General features: G+C 37.8%; 1 protein-coding gene across 3 annotated transcripts in view; it reads left to right on the top strand.

Moving 5' to 3' along the window:
• Positions 1 to 17,827, top strand: part of CUL5 (cullin 5) — a 33,615-nt gene extending 15,788 nt beyond the window's left edge. For all 3 annotated transcript variants that reach the window (XM_035116745.2, XM_035116746.2, XM_035116747.2), the window contains exons 9-19: positions 2,223 to 2,353; positions 3,785 to 3,892; positions 5,166 to 5,230; positions 5,986 to 6,118; positions 7,294 to 7,425; positions 8,733 to 8,856; positions 9,008 to 9,183; positions 9,308 to 9,469; positions 11,279 to 11,397; positions 12,209 to 12,332; positions 13,934 to 17,827. In XM_035116745.2, coding sequence (XP_034972636.1) covers positions 2,223 to 2,353; positions 3,785 to 3,892; positions 5,166 to 5,230; positions 5,986 to 6,118; positions 7,294 to 7,425; positions 8,733 to 8,856; positions 9,008 to 9,183; positions 9,308 to 9,469; positions 11,279 to 11,397; positions 12,209 to 12,332; positions 13,934 to 14,128 — 1,469 coding nt within the window. In that variant the 3' untranslated portion in view covers positions 14,129 to 17,827. The remainder of the gene's footprint in view (positions 1 to 2,222; positions 2,354 to 3,784; positions 3,893 to 5,165; positions 5,231 to 5,985; positions 6,119 to 7,293; positions 7,426 to 8,732; positions 8,857 to 9,007; positions 9,184 to 9,307; positions 9,470 to 11,278; positions 11,398 to 12,208; positions 12,333 to 13,933) is intronic.
• Positions 17,828 to 19,103: the final 1,276 nt, after the last annotated feature.

Raw genomic sequence — 19,103 nt, 5'->3', positions numbered from 1 at the left:
TCCTTTTATTACATTATTTGTTCCCTATCCATAAAATTGTGAATGTTTATTTAAATCCTACCATCAAGTCAATATTCTTTCTTTGTTTCTGAAAATATAATATAAAGGGTTCCCACTCTTTTTCAAAATCCCTATTGTCCTTTTCCTGAAGTCTGTCTGTCAGCTTTGCCAACTCCGCATAATTCATCAGTTTTTCTTGCCATTGTTCTTTTGTTGGAATTTCTCCAGTCTTCCAGGTCTGTGCTATCAATATTCTTGCTGCTGTCGTAGCAGATCTTTCTCTTTCGGCAGATCTTATCCTAAAATACCCAACAGGAAGGCTTCTGGCTGCTTAACAAATGTTATTTTAAACATTTTTTTAATTCATTGTATATCATTTCCTAGTACACCTTAGCACTTTTGCAATCCCACCACATATGGTACAAGGTCCCTTCAACCTCTTTACACCTCCAAAATTCCCTCTGTTCATTTTTATATATTTTGGCCAATTTTACCGGTGAAATATGCCATCTATACATCATCTTCATATACTGTAATTTTCTTTTAACAATATACAGTCTGTGAATTTCAAATTTACTTTCCAAAGTTTTATCCAATCTTCGAATTGCATTCCTATTCCAAAAGGATATTATACATCTTCTTTAGTAATTTTGAGTTCTCTTCTATTACTTCCTTCTTGGAAAATTCCAAATTCTATGTTGCTTTTTAATACATTATTATCCATGGGTGGAAATCAGAAGAAGGAGACCGCATAAACAAACAACCCTACACACTATAACCTTTTGCTTAATTTTCTCCACTACATGGTATATGTTATTTGTTTTTTTAAAATAGCAATTAGTTCAAAATGGAGGATTCCACCTTTCATGGTATAACCATCTGCAGTTAGGCCTGGGAATTCAAAAGGCATCTGACCTTTAAAAATATGCTTGGCTTCTCATCCTGACAGCACTTCTTTGGCACTAGTCCAGTGCTGAATATAGCAAGGTAGCAAACGTCGTACAAGTATAACTTTCATTTCTCAAGGGGACTGAGACTATATGGGAACTTGCAACTATTGAGAAATTGATTAGTGAACTTGGGCTATTGCAGTGAATTTCGCTGCATAGTCCTGGAGAAGACTGGTCCATAAAACCACTTCTTCCCCCACAGTTTTGCTTTCCTCTGCATCCTTCCCTGAATGATTCAGTGATTTATTTGTTTTACATACTTAATTTAAATTATATACTGCTTATTCTTAAAAACCTCTGAGTGGTTTACATAAAATGTAATGCTGACCCTAGCTAACTGTAGGCAGCAAATCCAAGAGTCCTCCTTGAGGGCGCATTCTCTCTCGTGCCTTCTCTTCCTTTTATTTATTTTATTCATTCATTCATTCCCTGCCTTTCCCCCTGATGACACTCAAGGTAGTTTCTCTTCCCTCCCCTCCAAGGGTTAACTATAGTTCTCTTTCATGGTGCCAGTGCAGTCCCATTTATCGGTACTGTGCCTGTGCAGAGCCTTATTTTGGAGTCTTCTAGAGCTAGGCTAATGTTTTCTGCAGGCAGCTCACCACCATCTTAGCACACATGCTCAAAAGGGCCATGATTCCTACTGTTCTGTAAGTTCATTTCATCCACCTCAGTGGTAGCATAATGAGAGACTTCCTACTTGCTTGTTCTGTCAGAAGTTGAGCTTGGCTATTTAAAATCAGCACTATATTCCCTTTCATTCTTTCTTTACTATAGTGCATTCTTCTTTACTTTATTTTCACAACATTTATATACTGCTTATATACACACAGATACCATAGTTCAAAGCCTAGATTACAGGGATCCTGGTATTGATTAACCATGGTGTGTAAGTGATGGAAGACTATGGTTAATGCTGGAAAGGAAAGGGCAAAATTAGTTCATGGAGGGGAAAGTGTGCATATTCAAGGCTGGCTGCCAATTTGCACAGAGCCCAGGTTAAGCCTGAACAGACCCGCTGGATAATCTCAAGTCATTATTGATAGAATTTCCACCAATAGTTTGTGAAGTGGAGGGGCGTTTTGCAATTAAGAGAGCATGAATCAAACATCATGCAATTTGTAGAAATTATTAGAATTAGAATTCATATACTGCCCTATACTTGGAGGTCTCAGGGCGGTTCACAGAATAAAGTTTCTCTGGAATAAAGCTTCCAGATGCCTTGCTACAGATTAATTGACTTGTGGCTTCTTCAACTTTTTTTGTCTTCAGAGTTGCATCTAATGTTTTCATTGATGGATAAAGTTCCTAATGGAATAGAGCCTATGTTAAAAGATTTGGAAGAGCATATCGTTAGTGCTGGATTAGCAGATATGGTAGCAGCCGCAGAGACTATTACTACTGTAAGTAGGTGTTTCTTGACTTTATCCCTTACCCTTAGAAAGCTTTCCCTATATATCAGGAATATTTTGCAAAACTAATTCTCAGTTTGGTGTGAAGTAGGTGTCCAAAGTGTCGGTTGCCTTTTTCTACTGCCCAAGAAATCATGCAGCCAAATGTTTGCAGCTACGTTCAGTATGATAATGCTCCTTCCCACTTCATTCCCTGCTTTGCCCAGGAACACTGTCTCGACTAAATCTTGAAATGAATGTGTGAAATTGAATTGAAAACCAGGCTATTTACTAGATACAGTAGAAAAATATTGCTACTTTCTTAAAATCATTGGGGTTTTTAAATCTCATGAAATAAAACTGCAAGCTTTTACTTTTATTGGGGTTATTAAGCAATTAAAGATTTCTATTACAAATTGAAACTTTGCTTCAAAGCAATCAGCACAATTAAGAGCAAGCCAAATCCCTGGAACGTGGGGATCTTAAAAGAACTGCCACCATGCTGGCAAGATAAGTTCCCTGCACCAGGTTTAATGGTAGATAAATTAACCATGGCTCTACATTCCAATTTGCATTTAATGTTAGCACATAGCATGCCATTGAGGGACTGCCCAATTGTGATACGAATGAGCAGTCAGAAGCCTCAGATTTATACATTCATTCTCTCCAACTTTTGTGTGCAGCAATTCCCTACCTCCAGATCTCGTTTGAGGCCAATCTTAGTAAGCAAGTTTCATCCAAACCATGGTTAGTGTCAAACCAGGATCGTGGTTAGTGTCCAACCAGGTGAATTGCCATGCATACTAGGCACACCAAGCCCCAAACTTTAGCTGGTGGTTCACATAATGCCAGTCTTTGGTTTAGCATAACGTCTGAATCACTTCTTGGGGTGAAATTGTATTTTTTTGGAATAGGAAAAGCATCAGGGAGCTGTTAATGGATGATGGCCTGTAAAGTCACCTTTACCTTCTAAAGAACTGGGACATCTTCCTCAAATGAAGCAGTTTTATTGGAAGCACCTGGTGTATTTTTCCAGTCTATAAAAAGGGATGGATCAAAAAGCTGACAGTAACCAGATTTCTGTCAGATTGTCCACCAACACTCAAAATTTTTCCATTTTTAATATATTTTGAATAGTTCTTGTTCCTTTGTTCTAACAACTTGTACTTAGCAGAAATTTCTGTAGAATATAGGTTCTTCCAAGAAATGCATTTTAGGAATATAATTCAGACAACTTTATAAAATGTTTGAACTTAAAATTGGTAATGTGCTTCATAAAATCTAGCAAAAGTTATTATTTTTGAGCTCAATACCCTCCATGAAAATAAGTAATTCACAGAAAATTGGTTTAGTTTACCAGTGCCACTGATTAATAATAATGTGCTATTTTTTCTCACAGATTTGGCTTTTTATTTTTTGTTGCTTTGCTTCTTCAATTTTTAGGATTCTGAAAAGTATGTAGAACAATTGCTCACATTATTTAATCGATTTAGCAAGCTGGTTAAAGAAGCTTTTCAAGATGACCCAAGATTTCTTACTGCCAGAGATAAGGTATGATTGTTATTAATTCAGTTGGCCATTTGTTTCAGTTTTTGATACTGTGTGTTTTAAAACACAATGGCATACTTCATGTTTCAAGTCTACAATTTGTTATTGATGCTTATGGGACATGCATGATGTAAATGAAAAATATAATAACTAGGCATCTGACTGTCATCTTAAGAATTATATAGAAGTAATTGCAAGATTTCAATCATATACAATTACATTAGATACTGTCACAGTTATACATGCCTAATTAATTATGATATGTCAATATTGCCCAAGTATCAAAGTTGGGGATTTCTTAAGATGATTATAGATATAATAGTGAATTGAAAGTCCTAATACTATAAACTGTATATAAAATGTTGGAGAATACCATCACAAGGTATGATAATATAATAATACTAGGTATACTGCTGAAATAATGGTAGGTTTTAAAATGCAGGCAACAAAACTTGCATTTCTATGGATAGTTTAGCTAGTTCAGACATCATATTCGGCTGACTTAATAATTGGGATTACCCTGCACAGGGTTGCCAGGCCTAAATGAGCACATCAGTTACAGAGACTGAAGGTCCACAGCTGCCTAAGTCACTTCTCCAGGGCTTTCCTCAAGCAATCTGAGACTGTGCCTGTACTTTTGCTCCTCCCACTAATGCCTCTCCTAGTCCTTGGGAGACTAGCGGGGAGGGGAGCTAGTCGCAGCAGGAGAGGGAGACACCCGTGCTTTTTTACCAGGCTGACTCACCTCTGCCTCTTGGCCTCTCTCACCCCCCTCTCCTGCTGCAGCTTCTGGCTCTGATTCTGGACTTCTCTCTGCCACAGACTTCCCCCACTTACTAAGCCCTGTTACCTCTTCAGCGTCTGACACCTACTCCTTCCAGTTTTCTCCCTCTGAGCACCCATCAGCACCCCACTACCAGTACCCAAGTTTTGAGCCTTCTTCCCTTGGGGGTCCATCAGCTGATTCCTCCTACCATTCCTCTGTATCCAGCCTTTCCATGACAGAAGGTTTGCACACACCTAACCTCCACCCACCTGTGTGCATTTCCCTTTCTCTTTCCTGGTTAGCGAAGCACAGGTGACAGCTCCCAGTAATTCTCTTTAGCTTTCAAACTTAAGACTGCGCATGGACTTTCAGGGAGCTCTTAGTGGCCAAACCATAGTTTTGCAACCAGCCCTGTGTAATGTCTGAAATGAAAGATGAAGATTTTGAATGGTCAGTTTTGGAATCTGTTCCCGTGTTGAGAATTGAATGGATGTTTTCATTTTATTTCAGGCATATAAAGCTGTTGTTAATGATGCCACAATATTTAAACTTGAATTACCATTGAAACAGAAGGGGTAAGCTGTTCGAATATTGGCTTGAATCTAATTGCATTCTGTTTGATGTTAATTAGGCAAGTTCATTATAAAGTTGGTTTTCCAGGCCACCTTGGGCTTACATCCATCTTTCCCATGCTCGACATTGTATATTCAGTCCTTTACCATAAACAGATAATTGTAAGCATCAAATTACTAGAAGTTGCAATGCCGCATTATGTTTAAATACTTGAAACACTTGACATTTCTGAATCTTTCCACCATAATTGACAGTGTCCTAATCTAGAAGCTGAAAGAAGCCACCTTCAGAGGAGTCCCATGAAAGTGCCTGCCTTGTGGCGCTTTTGTACTGTTTATCTCCCTATTGTAATTTCTGATTGTTCATTTAATAGTAGGCCCAGAGTTTAAGTCACACACAGCTTGTGGTGATGTTAGGAGGAGCTGTTTGTTTTGATAATTCTTTCGAACTTTGAATCTTCTCTCATACATGCTGCATTGGCTTTCTGAGTACAGTCCCTTCTGCTAACTCATTTACACAAATTACTATACTCCGTTTTAATTACATCTGTGAAATAACATATGGACCCTTGGAAGGAAAAGAAGCAAATGGAATTTAAGAAAAGTGTGTAAACGTTTGCCCTTTTTATTGAAGTGTCCTCCCCCTCCCCCCTTTTTTTAATTATTAGAAAAAGCCTGACTTTGTATAATGGTGTGCAACTTCACATTGAGGGCTGCTCAGTATAATTTTGTGATAACTACTTCTTATTTTCATTTAGTGTTGGACTGAAAACACAGCCAGAGTCCAAGTGCCCAGAGCTGCTTGCGAATTATTGTGATATGTTGTTGAGAAAAACACCGCTAAGCAAAAAACTAACCTCTGAAGAAATTGAAGCAAAGCTTAAAGAAGTGGTATGTGCAGATTCTAGTTTTTATGTGAGAAAAAAATACAATTGTGATCCCCAGAAAATTTCTTTTGGTCACCCTGCCTCCAACAAGCAGCAGGATTATCAGGAAGGGAGACAGTCATAGAAGTTCAATGCCACAATAGTTCAGTTCTTAATCTAGTTGCTGTCTGGGTGCAGAGAATAGCAGCTTACTTTTATGCACAATTAAGTATTATTCCTTAATCTTTCTGACAGTTGCATGCAGTTTAAGTTGGCTGATGTGGGGTTCAGACCTTTCACAAAATCTTTTCATGCATTACTTGTGTGAAGATGCAAAATGTGCTGAAAATGTGTGTGCCTTTTGGTCTGCCCCAGTGGCTAGCAGCTTCTCCCACTTGGCCATCCTATCATTAGCAGAGACATCTGGTTCAAAGAAGCATTTGCACACAAAATCTCTATTTATGGTGGCTTCCCTGGAACTCTGATTGCACTGAGTTTGAGGGCTCAGGGCAGCCTCTTTGTGGAGGTTACTGCAGAAAAACTTCCTTGTCCCTAGTGTCAATGCTAATATGTGGATTGTGAGGCCAGGAGCAGTTGTGCATTTTGAGGTTCTAAAAGTGTGGCATTCTCTAACCCATAACCCCTTTCAATGCACTTCGCCTTTTTATCTCTGTTGGGGGGGGGGGTATGAGTTATTAGTTTGTTTTTATTTTATTACATATTTTTTGTTCTCACTTTGTATTTTTATATTGTGAACTGCGCTGTGATCTTTGAGTTAAGGGTGGTATACAAAATTAATAATAATAAAAATAAAAATAAAAAATGTGAGTAGTGTGAGAAGGAGGCTAAAGAGTCCCCATGTACTGTTGTATTTGAGTCCTGGCACCTTTTGTTTTAGAAAAATTTAAGCACTGTATTGTACGCTAACTTCTGAATGCTACTGTGTAGTCTTTTTGCAGAATCAGATACTGCTGTGATCAAAAGGGAGAAATGCAGAACATTTCAATTAAAAGTTAAATTATGTGCTGTTAAACCACATTTGTTCCTCAGTGATAGCTTGAAAAGGAACATACAGTAATTATATCTGTAGTCGTTTCATAGAGCATGATTGCCGAAAGATCAGTTGGGAAGTACGGCTATGCAGTAACAATAGATGTTAGTAGCAACCACTGAAACTAGTCTAATGCTTTTTTAAAACAGCTATTGGTGCTCAAGTATGTGCAGAATAAAGATGTTTTCATGAGGTACCACAAAGCTCATTTAACAAGACGTCTTATATTGGATATATCAGCAGATAGTGAAATAGAAGAGAATATGGTAGAATGGCTGAGAGTAAGTATCTCAAATCCTAATGTTTTTATTATTCCTCAAAGTTGGTTGATTAAAAAGGACAAATATTAATGTGTTAAATATAAATTATCAAGGGTCCACCTCAGGGGTCAGCACACTTTTTCAGCAGGGGGCCAGTCCACTGTTCCTCAGACCTTGTGGGGGGCCGGACTATATTTTGAAGGGGGGAAAATGAACGAATTCCTATGCCCCACAAATAACCCAGAGATGCATTTTAAATAAAAGTGCACATTCTACTCATGTAAAAACACGCTGATTGCCCGCGGGCCGGATTTAGAAGGCGATTGGGCCAGATCCGGTCCCCGGCCCTCATTTGCCTACCCATGGTCTACCTATTAGTATCTTTTCAGCACTGCAAATTGGACATGTGCTATTGAATTCCCATCTTAGAATAGGCCTTTATGTTTAAAATTAAGTATTTTAAAATATTGAAAATTAGTGGTAGTCTGTTTCATAAGACTTGGGCTTACAGTATTTTCTATAAAACAAAATCTCTCAGAATAAGCCACAGAACTCATAACTTAATTAGATTTAAGTTCCTTATGGTGATATAAGTTCTTTATGATGATATAACAGCTATTTATATACACGATGGCCAAGTGGTGGCCCTTACATTAGCTCCAGCCACTGCCAGTCTTCTCCATGGGACTCTGTAAGCATTGCATGGCTCTTTTCTAGGCAGGTGCGTCTCATATTAGAGTTTGTTTTCTCCTCCCTCAAGAAGTTAGTAGTGAGTTAACACCTTGGAAGACTTTTGACTGATGCAGGAACTTTGGGGGCAGTTTCCCTGGAGGCTTGCAGAATTACTCGTTTCCTGAAAGAAAGAATGTCTGCATATATAATGGGACTGGAGGCCAAACTCTGTTTCTGGCCAAGTCATTTGTAGGTAAACAAATTGCATTATGATGGTATCCAACCCCAAGAAACTTGGTGGAGGGGAAATAGAGCCTTAAGTATTTTTCATATAGCTATGCAACTCACATAACAGACATCTTCAGACTTGCTGTGTTAGATGTGCAGAGCTGAACATTGGACATTGCCAAGTGTAGTAGTTACTAAGGCCATACTAGCTGGTGTTTTCCAGATTTACATTTATCAACGTGCTGCTTCATCCCACTTGAGACCTTCTGGTTTTCCATTATCTGATAGGCCCATGTAGCTGTCAAGCACCTGTGTTTGTGTGTGTATTGTCTGAGCAGGTTAGACCTTTTGAATTAACTTCATTTGAAAAATGGAATGTTTTAAAGATCCTATTGTGCCTACATTTAATTTGCCATCTCTTTATGCAGGAAGTAGGTATGCCAGCAGATTATGTAAATAAGCTGGCGAGAATGTTCCAGGATATCAAAGTATCTGAAGATTTGAACCAGGCTTTCAAGGAAATGCACAAAAATAATAAGCTGGCCCTACCAGGTACTCTTGTTTTCCTATGTTACATAGAATCATGCTGCTTAACTCCAGCATGAAAAGAGTCAGTTTCTTTATTGTGCTAACCTGTCAGAGATGTTTTGCTGTTAGCTATGTGTGACTTACCTTCTGACTTTGAATTCTTCTGGGTGTTTAGCGGATTCTGTGAATATCAAAATATTGAATGCTGGGGCCTGGTCCAGAAGTTCTGAAAAGGTTTTTGTATCGCTGCCCACGGAATTAGAAGATCTCATCCCTGAGGTGGAAGAGTTCTACAAAAAGAACCACAGCGGCAGGAAACTTCACTGGCATCATCTTATGTCCAATGGAATTGTATGTATGCATGTGCCAATCACTTCCGTTCTGTATTTATGTAAATATGTACTTGGTCTTGGTGAGCTGGAGACAAGTCTGTACTTAAGTACAGTTCATGGATAATTTTTGGTCCCTTTAACAGATAACTTTTAAGAATGAAGTTGGCCAGTATGACTTGGAGGTAACAACGTTTCAGCTGGCTGTGCTTTTTGCCTGGAACCAAAGACCCCGAGAGAAGATCAGCTTTGAAAACCTTAAACTGGCAACAGAACTCCCTGATGCTGAGCTCAGGAGAACTTTGTGGGTATGTGCCCAGATTTTTAAACTATTTTTATTTATAGGAACAAGGGTGTTGAGTGTTGGATGGGTAATTTTGAAACAAAGTTCAATTTTAATCCTTTGCTATACTTTTCTAAGTAAAATCAAGTCACCTAAAAGTAAACCATAATAATACTGTATTGAGAGGGTGATACTTGCACGGAATTCCTGCATGAACTTTTCTTGGAAATTGGTTTGGTAGTTTTAACGTTAAGTCAAGTCCTATTTATTGTTATTTATGTTCCACTATTAAGGATACACACCCTTCCAAGGTGGCTGAGGGGTAAAAACAAAATATGTTAATAAAAACACAATAAAACAAATCTCAGAACAGTGCAGTTGGTGTCAGTTGGCCCTGTGGAGGACAGAACACTAAGAAGCTGAGGTCTGTGATTCCCTCCCTCCCTCTTCCGTTTCCAGGACAGTTTGTTTGTTTGTTTATGTCATAAAAATCGTCACTAAAATATTTACAACCATCACTTAAAACACCCAGAAAGTTAAAAACACAATAGAATAGACAAAAGCAAATAAAAACTCGTACGAACTTTGTAACAGTTAGTTGGGGAACAGTTAATGAAGAGGCAAGAGAGAATACTGTAGTTATGAATGTGTTGAACTTTAAGAGTTGTCATACTTCCTGTCTTATTTTATACTGCCTTTTTATGGTTAGAATTATTGATGGTGATTCATACGGTTTTGATCAAAACAGCTTGTTCTCAGTGTAAGGGGGAAGGGAAGCTATATCTCACAGTTCCAACATAGTGATGAAAAAGTGGTCAGGTGTGTATTTCATCTGCTGGTAGTTAAACATGATTACAACTTGCGAAGAAATATTGGCTCTGTGCAGCAGATGCAGATGAACTTTTCTTCAGGGCTTTTTTGTATGGTTGGGGGTGGGCAGTCTATTATGGTTGCTTATGCACATAGCTGTCAAGTTTTCCCTTTTCTCACGAGGAAGCCTATTCAGCATAAGGGAATTTCCCTTTAAAAAAGGGAGAACTTGACAGCTATGCTTATGCAATCACTGCTTCAGAAAAAGCTAAACCATTTGCAGTCGTTTGCGGTCATCAACAGCTATCAGTCAGTCAATCACCCATTTCCACCACCCTTCTGAGTGATCCCCCCTCCCCATCCCCACCCCTTCTCTACATAAGTGCCTGGAAACTTCCATTTCACTGTATCTGAAGAAGTGTGCATGCACACGAAAGCTCATACCAAAATAAAAACTTAGTTGGTCTTTAAGGTGCTACTGAAGGAATTTTTTTTATTTTACTTCGATCCAGACCAACACGGCTACCTACCTGTAATCAGAAAAAGTTGTCCAGATATGCAGACATCACCAATTTTTTACATTCACTCTGACTCCAATTCTCTTTTCTGTGAATTAATTTATTCCCTCTATGTTTCAGTGACAGAAGCAAGCCTTAACCAAAGTCTTGCCATCAGCTAAATAACAAAGCTGGATACAACCTATAAGTTTTTAATAACTCAGTTTGGTGCAAGAGCTACTTTTATACTTTCCTTTTGCTAAGCGTGTGGTCAAAGAATTAGGCACAGCTTTATTCAAAGTATTTGTATGGGTTTTTTAGCTTTCATTGTTCTATTGTTAACAACTGCTTAGCTTGCTACGAGAATGTGTATAAGAATTGTTCCGTTTTAGCAGCTAGTTAAAATAAAGCAGGATTTCTCTGGTGTTTGTATCTAGCAAACAGATAGCATGACAAAATACTGCTGATTTGCCAGAATTTCACCTGAAAGCTTATTTTTATGCTCTCTCTTTCTCTCTCTCTCTCAGTCACTTGTAGCATTTCCAAAGTTGAAACGTCAAGTTTTGTCATATGAACCTCAAGTCAACTCACCCAAAGACTTTACTGAAGGAACCCTCTTCTCAGTGAACCAGGAGTTCAGCTTAATGTAAGATGTAGTATTGGTTTATTCCTTAAGTGCTTTGTAGAAGATGAAGGACACTTTTTGGTCCAACAATGCTTAGATTTCATTTTGGAGATGGATCATATCAGAGCAAAACTTAAAATGGTTGACATTTGTGCAGTTGGTCTCAACTATAATTGAGACTGAATTTTTTGGTATTGGCCTATCAGGTTTGAAATGTTCTTATATCTTGTATCCTACTTATAGGCAGAAATTCAATTGTTTTCATTCTTTTTCATTGTTTTTCATTATGTACTTGGCTAACATGTTTAACCAAGTACTTTCCCCAGAGGTCAGAATTTTGTAATAAATACTCTTCATTTTTGCAAGTTACGACTAATCTTGCTGATGTGTGTATGCACGGGTTGAACACCTGCAAGTGGGGAGATACCTGTATTTATAGCGGTAGAACACAACACTTTGGTTGAGTCCCCAGTGTTCCAAATTAAATGCACCTTTTCACCCTTGTTTTCGACACTTTGGGATGCACCTTTTTAAGACCCACCATATTTTTGTAAATTTTAAATTTGTTTTGAATTGTTCTTAACATTGTGTAATGATTGTGTTTTAATATCTGTGTTGTTTTTTAATTGTTGTCACCTGCCCTGGGACCTTAGGGTGAAAGGCAGGTAATTGTAATGATGATAATCCTAATCATAATAAATGCTGTTGAGCATTAGCACTCAGAAATAGCTTTGCCTGAAATCTTGGAGAGTCTCTTTGGATAAGGACTAAGCAGTGAAAGCATCTTGCATATCCTATATATTTTGCTTCATCTCATTCTTAATTATTTCAGAAAAAATGCAAAAGTTCAAAAGAGAGGTAAGATAAACCTAATTGGTAGACTTCAATTAACTACAGAGAGAATGCGAGAAGAGGAAAATGAAGGGATAGTCCAGTTAAGAATATTACGGACGCAGGTACGTTAATCCCACATAACTTTCTGGCTTTGATTCAGTTTTCTAACTGTGCAACTCTGTGATTATTATTTTTTACACTACTACAAGTTAGTGGATTGGATCTCTGTGAAGTGTGAAGTGCTTCAGTACCTGACAGCTTGTTTTTGCCTTCCTTTTCAGTGTATCTAATTAAAAGAAGAGTAGATCTGTCACTGTAGGATGTGGAAATTCATGTTTAACTATCTGACTTTATGATCAAAAGGGCTCCACAATGCAGGCAGGTGAAAATCTGCTTTGCACTAAGCTACACAGGTGCAAAGCCGCAAGGGGCAACATGAACAGAAGCAGGGACTGAGTTGCAAAATTGCTGTGGATCTATCATGACTAGGACTGTGTGTTTTATGTGCTTCCATTGGCACACAAATGGTGATATGGGATGCAGAATTCAGCTACTTTGGTTTTAATTGCAATAAAAAGCAAATGGTCTTGTCATTCCAAGATATGCTTGAAAGAGTGTCATCCATGCTTTCTGAAATTTCAAAGTCAGCATTCATACATAAATGTCTCATCAAAACTATGTAACCCTGGTACGGTAGTGCCACACTGACACAACAGGTTGATTTGTAGAGTAGTCACCCTAGCAGAAATCTACGTGTGGTGTGTTCCAGGGCCTTGGGAATGTGCACCCACTGCTTCCCAGAGGAAATGTGTTTACTTTGTTTAATTAATTTCTGTATTCCTTCTGTCCTTCTTGACCATACATTGGTAGTTTCAAGCCCCTGGCTCACATGCAGTAGCATTCATGAGATGTTGATTCCCATGCCCTACAACTTCTCAGAACTTAGCTTTCAGGGTGAATGTCTGAGCCTGCTTAATAATGACAATCTTAGTCCCAAATCTTTTAGCTGAAAATTCATAGTTTACACGATCCTCTCCAGTATGCATTTATGTAATGTGTTAGCTTAGAGCAGGCATCCCCAAACTGCGGCCCTCCAGATGTTTTGGCCCACAAATCCCATGATCCCTAGCTATAAGGATCAGTGGTCAGGGATGATGGGAATTGTAGTCCAAAACATCTGGAGGGCCGAAGTTTGGGGATGCCTGGCTTAGAGAGGCTAAGTGTTATCCTCACAAACTGCCCTCTGCCATTACTCATACCCCTGCAGTTTTCGAAAGCAATAGGCTTTTATGATATTAAAATAAAAGATCTCTGTTATGTTGTTTTGTTGTTATTACCGGTATCATTTATGTTTATTTGTATACTGCTTAAGAGATTTTTAAATATTTGCTTAACATTAGGAATGCTTTTAAATATAAACAGATAAAGGTAAACAAATAAATAATTGCTAACTATGTTGCTAAAGCAGTCCATGTGAATGCAACTAAGCTGGTAAGTACAGATCTAAAATGAGGGTGTGTGTCTTAAACTAAGTTTGCTGTTGTTAGGAGATATTTCTTTTCAGTTAGTATAATAGGTAGCCCTAGTCTTCAAAATCCTGTGATTTACGAAGTGATGCTAGTGAAGTTGACTGTCTTTTCTGCCAACCAGTTAAATAGATTTGGTTTCTTAGCCTTGTACAACACCCCCCAAGTGCTTTTTCTTACCTTTTTTTCTTGCTTAGGAGGCTATCATCCAAATAATGAAAATGAGGAAGAAAATTACTAATGCTCAGCTTCAGACTGAACTAGTAGAGATATTAAAGAACATGTTCTTGCCACAGAAGAAAATGATAAAAGAGCAGATTGAATGGCTTATAGAACACAAATATATCAGAAGAGATGAATCAGATATCAACACTTTTATATACATGGCATAGCTTGAAGACTCTTACTGGAAGATGCCAAGGAAATGTGGATTGGAGATGGCTTGAGCAGACAACTACAAGAAAATGAACTGTGCTGAGAAAGGACTTGTTTGACTTGCATTACATATTCAAATCCCTGCCTTACCTTACCAGAGGACTTTGTTTTGCCAACCTTTTTTTCAGCTAGCATGATGGCGTTCCCTTCATGTTGCACAGGTTTTTAACAGCATGCTGTTTTGTGGGGAAACTTTGCATTCATTGAGAGCCTATTGTGATATTTTTTTAGATTTCAAATGTACCACCTGGAAGAGAACAGATTTGGGGTTTCTAGATGAACAGTACCTTGCACAAGGAAAATATCTTCAAAACCCATGCACTGAGGGTTGTCACATTTTTTAAAAAGCAGCGAGTAGGACTAGATGTAGCATTTCACACTTTTGTGTTTTGGATCAACAGCCTCCTTTTGATCCATTTTTATGTACAATATTTGAGCAAGACACAAATAACATCACAGCTGAAAATTTATCTTTGGGCTCAAGCAAAGTGCTTCAGTATAACTGAATTTGGATACTGAGACACAAGTGATGTTAAGCAGGATATATATCCTGTTTGTCACTTTTCTTTACAAAACTTGGGTAAACATTTGTTTCTTGGACAGATGACTTCATTCCCCTCCTTTTTATAATAAGAGGTGTTGCTTTCTCTTGATTATGGCTTCACCCTTAAGAACTGTGTTTCATGGATGGATCTGTTTATGGTGAAACAAAATGAAATATTAAGTGTATCTCTTTGTACATTTAATATAGTATGCTTGCGTAAATCTGAATGCATTAAAAATAGCCAGTGCACAACTTATCCAATATAGGAATTAACATTTTGACAATCCCTATATATTTCTTCCTTGATTATTTATTTGAAAATCTCTAAATGTTACATTTTTTAATACAATTCTACTGGGGGGGGGTCCACCAGCTCCACATATATATGCTGACAGATTGTCATAAATCTGACTGTTCTACCACCCAGCCTCCATTTGTTTCAGTGAGTAAGAGCCCCCACTGATGGAATGTGTTCATTCCTCTCCCCCCCTTCCCTTGATAAAAATCTTCCAGAGACTTAAAGCAATGCACATTAAGGCTTAGGGCTAAAGAGTGCTTTACTGAGGGCAAAGGAACTGCCACACCACAGCAGATGCTAGTCATTTTCAGAGTTAACTGCCAGGTCTCCAGCTGCTTTAAAATGTCCATGAAGAGTTGAGCTCCTGCCTCAGCATTACTAGTGTGGGAGAAAAATTACCTAACGCCAGTTCAGCTTTTACCATACCCTATTCCTAAACATTATGCCTGGGGAAAGCAATGTTGCAAAACGGCCTTTAAACTTTTAGCAGTATAGAGCCATTGTCTTTCCTTCTCAAAGTTAGGGATTATGCTTACAGGTTGGAAAGTGAAATGGTAACAGGGAGCTGTATGGGCAGCATGAAACTGGAAATGGTTGCTGTATTTTACCTATAATGGGGCTCCAAAGGTAGTCTGTCCAAAGGACAGACAGAGGTTGGTACTGGCGCCCTTGTGAACATAAATAACATACGAGTGTGGGTGGGGAACTGTATGTGCTTTGGGATGGCAGAGACCAACAAACTTGCATAGAAATGCAAAAGTGGCAGATGAAAACAGGCAGTGATTTAAAACCTCACTTTCTGCACATAATGTGTGCATTTTTATTGTGGATCAGAGGACAATATTTTTTAAAAATTAACATAGAGTTAACATAAACTTCCAAGTTAACATAGAATTGTTTGAATTTCAGCATCAAAATTTTATGGGCAAGAATTTTAAAAAAAGTTTTACATACTTATCAAGCACTCCTGGTTAAAGGGAAAGACAACTAAAATTGATCCCCCAGAAGTCTACATGCTACAGGGTTTCTAAGACTGCATTTGGTTTGGAAGTTGGTTTGGAAATGGGTAGGAAAGGGCAAGTAATTTTTTAAAAATATTTGTAAATATTTATTGGAATACTTTGATGAGAGTGTTTTTGAATTGTATGCTTCCCATTAATTTGTATTGGAGGCAGTAGGCATGACACATTAAATATAAAACCAGCTTTAAACTTCATATTTAATTTCTTGGTATCGTTCAGACACTAGCAGCCTGATTGTCAAAAAATACTCCTTTCCCTATTTTTTATTCCTAGCAGTGCAAATACTTTAGAACTTTGGAATTGGTGGCTAGGATGTAAATGACCACCACGGACTTCTTTTGTGACTATTCAAAAACCCCTCCCATCAGCCCCTTGTTCTCCCTGAAAAGAGTGCAGTACAGTGGCCTGTACTTCAAAAGGAAAATTGCCAAAACAAAATAACAAAATAACCACCCTCAGAAAACCCATCCACATGCAGAAGCACTTTAAGGATCACATGAGGCTGTTTGGATCTTGCCAGTGAGAGTCTGTCTTGCTCATTTACATAGCAGCAAAATTCAGAGTGCTCCTTGCGTCTCCATCTCTTATGGTTATTTCTTACACAAGGTACCTAAATGTTTCTAGGACCAGGGGAATTACAATGGACAATGTGCCTATAACTTTGTTCAGGTTTTTTTTCTTTTTGTGTACATTGGATCAGGATGTCATGTAAAACACTGAATCTGAAAAATCACACCAGCAATTTCCTTACAGCTGCAGAATCACATTTAGCATTCTCTTGTCAGGACACTTTTCACCAAGATGCCCTTAAGGCTAAAGGTTATCAGGAAGAGAAACAAACTGGTTTAAAAATGTATGCGGAAATAGGAAAACATCCAAATCTAAGAATGAATTGAATCATCAGTCATTGCAATATGGCAACATGGCACTTTTAAAGCTTGATTTTTAGCTTTGGATATTTTTCTCCAAAGACCTAGCATAAAGAGGTGCTGCTTCTGAAAAATGTATGTTGCCACAAGCACTGCCATTGTGGTATGTATTAAGTAATACTCTAGATGTGAAAAATAATGTAGGTTGCATTGATTTTAAACATAGTTGTTAAAAAAAAACTTGTCACAACATATGAGGTTCATACTTAATTTTGAAGTCTTCCATTTTCCCCCTTTATCCTACTGGTATCCCTTGTTTTATACCTATTCATTTGTTTAAACCTGTTGTTGGAGCATAGTGTGTAGTTTAACTTAAGTTTGAGTGGTGGCTCCCCCCTTTTGGGGGCGAAAAAGTAACATGGCCCGGGTAGTTGAATACTTTGGATTTATTTGCATTACAGTATCCATTGTAAAAGGTACAAATTTTAAAAGTGCAGCTGAGAGAAATATTTGATAGCTTCATGGAAAGATTTGGTATCTTAAGCGCAAAACTATTTTCTATTTTCATGGAACTGGCTGGGATCCTATCTTTGTAAATTCAAGGTCATATTTGTGAAATAAAACAATACACGAGAGCTTTCCTGTTTTAATAGACTATATGTAGCCTGGAGTGCAGCACAAACATGAGTTTCCTAGGTTGTAATATCCATCTACATAAGGTTATTTACAGTTTTGAATGTGTGCCACTACATACTGAAGTAATGCTGTACAATTTTGACTGGTAGCAGTTTCTTGTATGGCAGTCCGGCTGAACTATTTTGATGTACTGCTTAATTTTTGGATTTTATTTTTTAAGTTGTATAATTTATTTTCTTGCAAAATAAAAATGTAATATAAAATATTATAAAAAAAACCACAAAATATTTTTGGTGTTATCTTCAGATACTTTTGGAAATGGGAGTTAAGCACAGTCCATTAGGGTTCCTAGACTACATCATTTGTTTTGAAATCCAAACCCAAGCTAGTCCTAGGTATGAATAAGTGTTTTCATTTAAGACCACATAGGTTCCAAAGGACCTGTCTGAGTATTGTTACAGGGATATGCATTTGTATTGGCTATATGCATGGCACGTACAACTGCCTTGCCAGACAGCAGTGCAGCAATATAATCTGAACCAAATCCACAGCACCTAATTATCAGTTCTTTCTATGTAACAGAAGTTTACTACCTTTTTAGTACAAGCTGTCTATGTAAACCTTATAGTAGTGCAAAGTAATTGAAATTTTAAACTAGAAGATTTGGATTGCAGGTTGCTATTAAAAATCAATACTTTCCCACCGCTTTATAGTGCTGCTTACTCAATTTATGTCGCTTTGGTACTTGGTTATATTGCCATCAGTCCCATGGACAATTTGGATTTGTAATTGCTGATCTGGTGACACTCAGTGACATTTTATTTTTTCAGAAATTTGAGCAGTACAGCACTTGTAGACTGAACACTTAACATGAAAGGGAATGTCTTCTCAACTTTTAAGAGGTAAAAGAAATTCCAGCTGTAGTTGGGGCACTTGGAGGCAGTAGTCTACCAAGACACGGAAGACTGATGTATGGCTTAACCTTTAAGCAATTTATTTTAACAAGTAGCTCTTTGGATCACAGCCATTTTTTTACATGATGATGCATATATGACACACAAGTGCTTTTATAAAGGGATTTACTATGCATGAAGTGGTCGTTAGCTGTTTTTCATCCTGTTCCATTATTTTATTCTTGGAAGTTTGCTAAAATAACATTTACATAGCTCCACACCTGTCATATAAAAAGAGTTTACAAAAACTTCGGTTTTATTGCCTAATCTCCTTTTACAACCTGTACTACGACTCCAATGAGTCCACAGTGTAATTTTCTGTTTTCTGTATTACGGCAAATGTCGATAAAACATTTGATCATTTCAGTGTTTTTTAAAAACAAAGCCTTTAGGCTGGGCCCAGAAGGCTGGTTCTGATCACTCCTGAACATCTATTTTTCAAAGCAAAATAGGAATTTGATGGTATCCAAGGGAGGGCAAGATGTGTGTGTTTGACTTAATGAGATTTAACTCCCAAATAAGTATGCCTAAAACTCCATGGGGCATCAGAGTATGCTTGTACACTGATAAAGGTGAAAGTCACTTTACTGTCACATTGTAAAAATACAGA

This window comes from Zootoca vivipara, chromosome 4 (assembly GCF_963506605.1).
Source record: "Zootoca vivipara chromosome 4, rZooViv1.1, whole genome shotgun sequence".
Taxonomy (NCBI): domain Eukaryota; kingdom Metazoa; phylum Chordata; class Lepidosauria; order Squamata; family Lacertidae; genus Zootoca; species Zootoca vivipara.
The sequence above is the reverse complement of the archived record's forward strand: the minus strand, read 5'-3'. Positions and strand labels throughout refer to the sequence as shown.